We start from the raw sequence: 7,569 nt of genomic DNA, 5'->3' as shown, positions 1-7,569 counted from the left end.
CACTGGGCATGCCCAGAGCCGGGTCACGTGCCCTGCCGCCCGGGCCGACTCTGCCCGCGTCCGCCCGGCCCGGCTGCCCTGCGCGCTGCCATGGAGCGCATCGAGGGGGCGGCCGTGGGCCGCTGCGCAGCCTCGCCCTACCTGCGGCCGCTCACGCTGCACTACCGCCAGGTGAGCCCGCCCGCGCGCCGTCCGCGGCCCCCCCGCCCTCAGCCCCGGCCCCGCCCCCGCCCGCGGAGCCCCGGCCCCGCCCCCGCCCGCGCGCCGTCCGCGGCCCCCCCGCCCTCAGCCCCGGCCCCGCCCCCGCCCGCGGAGCCCCGCCCTCAGCCCCGGGCCCCGCCCCCGCCCGCGGAGCCCCGCCCTCAGCCCCGGGCCCCGTCCCGCCCGCGGAGCCCCGCCCCCGCCCGCGGGTCCCGCCCCTGTGCCTCGTGCGCGCCCCAGCTCAGCGTGCGGCCCGGTTCGGTCCCGGTGGAGACCCGACGGGCGCCCGGCGCGGGACACCTGGGGACGATCTCCTCCGCGGAGGCTCGGCGGGGCCCCTGCACTTTTAGCAGTGGGGCGTGGGGGGCGCCCCGGGGGTCGGGGGCAGCTCCCTGGAGGTGGCGGTCTGGGGTCTCCGTTGGGCCAGGAGGTAGGGGTGTGGAGTGAGGAGGCCGGAGAGGGGTCTGGCGCAGCTCTCGAGAGCCTCTCCTTCCGAGGCCACCTCCAGGGTCCCCCACCTGCCCCACACGCTGGCAGCGCTCTCCTGGGGCCCTGGCACCTGCCCCCTGTCACCAGCTGGAGCAGGACCGCGCACTCCCTGGGCGCCGTGTGCGTGGCAAGTCCACAGGGCACACTTGGGCGAGGGCGAACCCGCCGGTGGTTTGGGTCCTGCAGCTCCTGTCTGGCTGCTCCCCTGCCCCCAGCCCGTTGCCTGCTCTGAGTGCCCCGCGCCTTCCACACCTGGACAGGTGGGCCAGGTCTTTGGTGCTCCTCTTCCCTACCGGTCCCCCACTTGCAGCTCCCTGTCCCCCTGTCCCCTTCGCAGTCCTTCCTCTTGCGCAGCCTCCAGCCAAGGGAGGCCCCCGCACCCCTCACTTGCCCTGTCAACATCGACCTGTGGGCTCCGGGGGACACGGAAGTCCTGTCCTTGGGATGGGCCCACTTGGCAGTGCTGGGCTAGGACAGGAGCAGGGGGGTCCATTGAGGGTCAGGCCGTGGGGACACGGAGGTCACCGCCCTTCTCCTTGGCCTTGACTTGGGGTGGGGATGCCTAATTGTGGCTGCGCAGCCCCCAAGGGACCGGGGCTCCAGGGGGCAGTGGGAGGCGCAGGCAGTCCGGGCACGCGCCTGCTGCATCCCCTCCCCGAGCTGAAGCACAGGAGCCGGTCAGCGCGGCTCCACGGCGGGGGGCTGGTGGCCAGAGCGGAGCAGGTGCAGGCGGGAGGCAGCGGTGGGCACAGGCTAGGGTGCCAAGGCAGCGACCCTTCGGGGGCCGGGGGCTGTGGGGCTGGGCCATGCCTGCCAGCCAGGGGCATCTGCAGCCACACCTGGCCAGCAGAGACACGGGGGCCAGACGCACAGGCCGGGGGCAGCTGACCCCCTGAAGGTGAACCAGGCCTAGGACCCAACTAGCTGGTCTGTGGGTGCTGTGGGAGGGGCCGGCTGGGGATCACTGGGCCTCTGTGGCCCGTCCCGTGCATGGTGCCTTGGCTGGACCTAAGGGTTTGGCAGACATTTTAATCTGGAGCTGGGAGGGTCCCTGACTGCACAAGGTGACATTTCTCGTGAGGGAGGCAGGGGGCACAGCAGGCCCTTGGCAGACCTGGGGGGGGAGCAGGCCTCTGAGTGCATCCTGGGTGCGTGGCTGGCCCCAGGGCAGCCAGATTGCAGGCAGGCCCGGGCTTGCCTCGTGGGGGTAGTGCCTCCCGAGGCCTCCCAGGCAGCCCGACTGGCGAGCGGCGTAGCGCAGGGCATCCGCCCTCCCATCCCCTTGGCAACAAAGGCCCCTGCCACTCCTCCAGGGCACTTGTGCTCCAGCAGAGCCCGAACTAATTTTCCCAGCTCCCCTTGGACCAGCGTGTGGGCGTCTGCCTGGGAAGTCCCTCTCCTTGGAATGCCCTTCCCTCACTTTTGTGGGGCCTGGAGCAGTGTCACCTCCTCCAGGAAGTCCTCCCTCCTCTGCAGCCCTGGCTGCACTTGCTGTGCCTCTGGTGCTCAGGTCCGTGTCTGTTTCAAGGCCTGGCAGGGCCCGGGGTGGGGCTGCGCTCTCCAGGGTCCTAGAGCTGACCCAGTGGCTGAGGAGGGCAGACGGGCTGAGCACGCGCTGGTGGGGGTGGGCAGCCGCAGGGCAGGGCCCCGGGGTCCTAGGTCCAGCCGCGTGGGCAGAGACCCCTTGGGGACGAGGCAGGACCAGGTGGAATGGCTACCGTCCCCTCTAGCCCCAAGGAGGGGAGCCCGCCTTGCCCAGCGGTGTCCAGCTGGCAGGATCCTGGGCCCCTCAGACACCCTGCGTGTCGGCACCCCGTGAACGCCGATCGGGCTGCCCCCTGGCCCGCACTGCGGCCCTCACCCACTGATGGCTGCCTGGAGCCCTGGGAGCCCCTCGGGGTGTGGCGCGCAGGCTTGGGGAGCAGGATGATGAGGCAAGTGGCAGGACAGCAGGGCGACAGGATGCGCAAGAGACAGCCCGAGACAGAAGCCGGGCTGGGGGAGGGTCAGCCCTGGGCAGTCACCCTCAGCGCATCACATGCCCCCCGCAGCTGCCCCTGGGGCTGGTGTCCTCTCAGGAGGCTGGCCTGCCCTCCTGCCCTCCTGCCCTCCTGCCGCCTCTGCGCAGTGGCCCGAGGGACTTTCAGCACCGAGCACCTGATCTCCCTCCGCCACTGTCCCACCCCTCTCGCATGCCCCACGGTCCTTCCCGCACTTGGTGACAGCGTACATCTCTGCAGCTCCCAGGGGGCAGCCGGTGCCGGGGGGCGGGGGGCAGCTCGTGCTGTGCCTGGGATGCCTCGCACCCGTGCTCTGGTTTTCTGCCCCGGCCGCTGCGGCTCCCCGCTGCTGGAGGGCCCCGGCCTTGAGGGGACCCCGGGTAGGAGCTGGTGCCGAGGGTCTGTCTGGCCCGCTCGGCTTCCCGGAGCACTCACACACCTGCGGGCGGCTCTGTGGCCCCCCTGACCGCTGCCCTGCCCCTTTCAGAACGGCGCTCAGAAGTCCTGGGACTTCATGAAGACACATGACAGGTGAGAGCCCGGCCCGGCTGCAGGAAGCCCCCCACTGATGCCCACGGGACACGGGGCCCAGGCCCGGAAGCACCAGCCCTGCCCCTGCCTTGCTGCACCCCTCGGGGTCTCTGGGCGCCCCCTGGCTTCTGGCTCAGGCCGCCTGGACCTGGGAGAGGCCGTCGGGTGCCTTGCCCTCCGTGAGCACGAGGCGTGGGGGCTGGATGGCAGTGGGGCGCGAGGAGCGTGGCTGGCGGGCAGCTGGCCCGCGAGGAGCACACGTCCCGCCAGTCACCCGGCCTCAGCTGCTGCCACCCCGGCCTGCCCAGCTGCCCAGCATGTCCCCCCCGCCCCGCTCTGCCAGTCGGAATACAGTAGGCCTGAGTCCTAGCCTGACCTCGTGACCTGGCAAGCTCTGGCCCTGCCGGGGCCTCAGTCTGCCCGTCTGAGTAGGGGACCGGAATCCGCAGACTGATGGGGAAAGAAGGGGGAGGGGGCCTGGGCCTGGTGCAGCGGGGTGGGAGCCAGCCCCCCAGGCGAGGCGAGGGCAAGGCGAGGGTGAGGCCAGGGCGTTGCTTCTGTGCTCAGCTCTGTCCACCCCCCGCAGTGTGGCCATTCTCATGTTCAACTCTTCCCAGCAGAGCCTGGTGTTGGTGAAGCAGTTCCGGCCAGGTGAGGACCCCCAGAGTGGGCTGTGGGGGGACGGGGGGCTACCGGGTGGCCCTCAGGTCCCTGTGGTCCTCAGGTCAGGCACAGATGTGGGGAGCGGGCGCCGGGGGGGGGGGATTCTAAACCCAGTGATGGTCCGGCCTAGAGAGGCTCACACGGAGGCACATGCGCCATGGCCGTGACCGTGGCTGTGACCGTGGCCATGACCGTGGCCGTGACCGTGGCCGCCCTCCCCCACCCAGCTGTGTACGTGGGCGAGGTGGAACGGCGCTTCCCAGGGTCCCTGGCAGCTGTGGACCAGGACAGACCCCAGGAGCTGCAAGTGGCGCTGCCTGGCTCGGCGGGGGTGACCTACGAGCTGTGTGCAGGCCTCGTGGACCAGCCCGGGCTCTCGCTGGAGGAAGTGGCCTGCTCGGAGGCTTGGGAGGAGTGTGGCTACCGCCTGGCGCCCTCCGACCTGCGTCGGGTCGCCACCTACAAGTGAGTGTGGTTGGGCCACCGCCCAGGGGTTGGGACAGGCTGGGAGGCAGTGAGTGCCCCGTCTCCAGGGGCATGCAAGCAGGGCAGTTCCTCCTTGCTTTTCAACAGGGGGCCAGGGGGAAGGTGGAACAGACGGTACCTCAGATCGCGATCCGGGCCGGAACCCAGGCTCCTGGGGGCCGTTGTGCAGCGTGCCAGTGCCCCCACCCTTCGGCCCCTAGGCGCGTGGGGCCAGCTCTGGGTGGCAGCTGCTGCTGACAGATGCCTCTACTTCCTGTGGGATTAAGCACCGGGCGCTGGGGGTGGGGGTGAGTCACAGATCTGCTGTCACACGGTGGCTCAGGAATGAAGTGGGGGGCGGGGGCTCCAGCATTGCGGGGGGCGTGGCCTGGAGCCCAGACTTCAGGGCCTGTGCCCACCAACCGAAGGCGCCCCCCGCCGCCCTCCCCAGGGGCTGTCCTTGGGGGGAGTGAAATCTGGGGGCAGGAGGCGGGGCCGGCAGTGACACCCCCACGGCGCCGAGCTGGCCGAGGCAGCCTCTCCAGGGGCAGGGCCTGCTGGGGGGCGGGGAGCGCGGCCTCTCAGCCCGGGTGTTGGGCCCAGGCCTCTGGCTCCGGCGGGCGTCCCCCTGGCCTGGGGGCCAGGGCGCTGCAGCTGACCTCCGCCCGGGAAGGAGGGGACCCGGGTTGGAGTCACCACGTGAAGCAGCGTGGCGTCAGGGGGTCCAGCACCTCGGCCTGAGCGGCAGGCCTGCCACGTGCAGGGGTCCTCAGGTCCTGACCCGGGGCCGGGGTGACGGGCGGGAGGCCCCCTGGACGTGCGGGGCCTGGGTGACCTGAGCCTGGCGGAGGGGCGAGCGGGCGGGCCCCAGGGCTCCGGGCAGCTGGCGGCCGTGAGGACTTGCCTTAGCAAGCGGGGGTGGCCGTGGGGCGCAGGAGCCGAGGGGAGCCAGGCAGCCCCGGGCAGCCCCAGGAGCCCGCGGAGGACGCGGCCGCGCACATTCCTGCTGCGGGTCGGGGCCGCCGTGTTCCCGTCTTCCCCGCGAGCCGGCGGAAACTGGGACTGCAGAGCGCAGCCTGGCGCTCCCATCAAAGGACGGGCCGCGGCCGCCGCCGGAAACCGGCCGTCAGGGGGGCCTGCGGCAGATGAGGGGCTGGGGGTGCAGGAAGCAGCTGGCTGAGGCCCGGCTGGCTGGGGCTCCCGCTCCCGCCGCTGCGTGCTGCGCAGGTGTGCGAGGGCAGCGCCCGCCCTGCGGGTCTCCGGCTGGCCTGGCACCCCGTCCCCTGCACACTCACGCCGGACTCTTCCCCTCGGGTTCCGGGGTGCACACGGGCCCCTCCGCTGGCCCCCATCCCGGCTACGCGCTGTGGCCTCCCCCTGGTGCCAGTCGGGGCCACCCCCTCCTGGGGGGCCACCCGCCCCCTCTGGCCACCACCCACTGAGCTGGGGACTCCCTCACACCCTCAGCATGTGCTGTCCCCAGCCTGGAACGTGTCCCGTAGGTGCTGGTCTTGGGGGTCATCATGGGGTTGCCGGGTGGGTCCTTGCTGCCAGCTGGCCGGGAGCCCCGGGTGCGGGTGGGGTCTGTGCTGGGAAGGGAGGCCCTGGCTGAGGGGCCCACGTGAGCAGAGGGGCAGCAGCCTGCACGCGTGTGCGCACGGACACCGCGGCAGAGACCTAACGGTTTGTCTCCTGCGCGAACGACCTCGTGGCTGCTGTGGCTCCTGGCGACTGGGGCAGCGCTCAGGGTCTCGGGGCGCACACGGGGCGACGGCTGGGCGGCGGGCTCATCTGGGCTCGGCCCCCTTCCAGCCCACGCGGTTGTGGCAGCACCCAGGCCCTTGTGCTGTGTGGCCCACCCTGCTGCCAGGCCGGCTGCTGGCTGGGGGACCGGAGCCAGCCCCGCGAGGCCGCGTGCAGGCCTGGACCACGTGGCCCCCTGCAGGGCAGCTTGCTTTGTCTACAAGGCCCGCAGCACGGTGTCCCCCTGACTTCCTCCGTCTCTGACGTGTAGACCTTCACTGAGGAGCTCACCTAGTTAGGTCAGGCCCACCAGGATGCTCTCTCCGTGAACTAAGGCGACCCATCAAGGCCCTCGGTTACACCTGCAGAGTGCCCCCCACCAGAATCACGGGCGGGATACCCAACGTGTGGCCAGGTTTCTGCCACACTTGAGGGTGGTGGGACCCTGGCAGGGGAAGCAGGGTGCTGTTCCTGGAGTCCGGCCTGCCCGACCGGCCGGCCTGGCCCCGAGCGGATGGAACGAGGGCTGGAAGGGGCAGGGGCGGCCAGGAGGCCTGCGCGGGGGCTTCAGGACGTGCCGTCTCCACCCCGTAGGTCTGGTGTGGGACTGACTGGCTCCAGCCAGACTATGTTCTACGCAGAGGTGACAGACGGCCAGCGAGGCGGCCCCGGTGGGGGCCTGGCTGAGGAGGGCGAGCTCATCGAGGTCGTGCACCTGCCCCTGGATGGCGCCCAGGTCTTTGCGGATGATCCGGATGTCCCCAAGACCCTCGGTGTCATCTTTGGCATCTCATGGTTCTTCAGCTGCGTGGCCCCTGGCCTGGGCCCCCGGTGAGACCCAGCGGGTCCACCCCAAGGCTGGTTCTGGCCACTCGCCCTCCAGACCCAATAAAGGCTTGTGCAGCACTAGCCTGCGTCCGCTGGCTCCGAGCTGTGACCGGGGTGGGCTGCGGGAGGTGGAGGGACGGGGGGGTCTTTCCCAGATGGGCCCCGGGGGAGGGTGCGCTCCGCTGAGAAGCCTCTGGCTGTAGGCAGGCCCAGGACAGCGGTGGGCGGCTGGCAGAGCTAAGGTCAGGCCTTAGGTGGGGGCCCAGGGGGAGACAGGATGGTGCCAGGCCACCCCTTGGGGCAGGAGAGGTGGAGTTGGGGGCCCAGCCAGGCCAAGCACTCAGGGAGGACTGCGTGGTGGGCCACGGGGTGGCCGTGGGAGTGGTGGCTGAGCCAGCCCTCGGGAGGAGGAGGTGGGGACAGACCTGCCGGCTGTGCATTCTTGAGGGCACACGCCCCCAGTTCCGGGGTGGGCTAGAGCCCCTCTCCGGGAGCCCGAAGCCACAGCTGCTCTGGATCTAGGTCTAGTGCCCCAGCGGCCCCAGCACCCCCGGGCCATTGGGAGTGTGGGCTGAGATCTCACTCTGCCTGCCAGCCTGTGTGTGGCCACGGCCTGCAAGCTCGGAAGGACCCTGCCCTGCACGCTGGC

General features: G+C 71.5%; 1 protein-coding gene across 2 annotated transcripts; it reads left to right on the top strand.

The window, feature by feature from the left end:
- NUDT14 (nudix hydrolase 14) lies at window positions 1-7,001 on the top strand. 2 transcript variants are annotated; one of them, XM_072762505.1, is made up of 6 exons: window positions 1-171; window positions 3,178-3,221; window positions 3,808-3,872; window positions 4,112-4,349; window positions 4,458-4,657; window positions 6,687-6,824. In XM_072762505.1, the coding sequence occupies exons 1-5, from the start codon at window positions 91-93 to the stop codon at window positions 4,633-4,635; spliced, it is 606 nt and encodes a 201-aa protein (XP_072618606.1). In that variant the 5' UTR covers window positions 1-90; the 3' UTR covers window positions 4,636-4,657; window positions 6,687-6,824. The 2 variants fall into 2 exon arrangements, with proteins under 2 accessions (XP_072618606.1, XP_072618607.1); XM_072762506.1 differs by lacking the exon at window positions 4,458-4,657 and having other exon boundaries at window positions 4-171; window positions 6,687-7,001.
- The last annotated feature ends 568 nt before the right edge of the window (window positions 7,002-7,569 follow it).

Source organism: Vulpes vulpes, chromosome 6 (genome assembly GCF_048418805.1).
Source record: "Vulpes vulpes isolate BD-2025 chromosome 6, VulVul3, whole genome shotgun sequence".
NCBI lineage: Eukaryota > Metazoa > Chordata > Mammalia > Carnivora > Canidae > Vulpes > Vulpes vulpes.
Note: the sequence above shows the minus strand (reverse complement) of the source record. Positions and strands in the feature narration are given on the sequence as shown.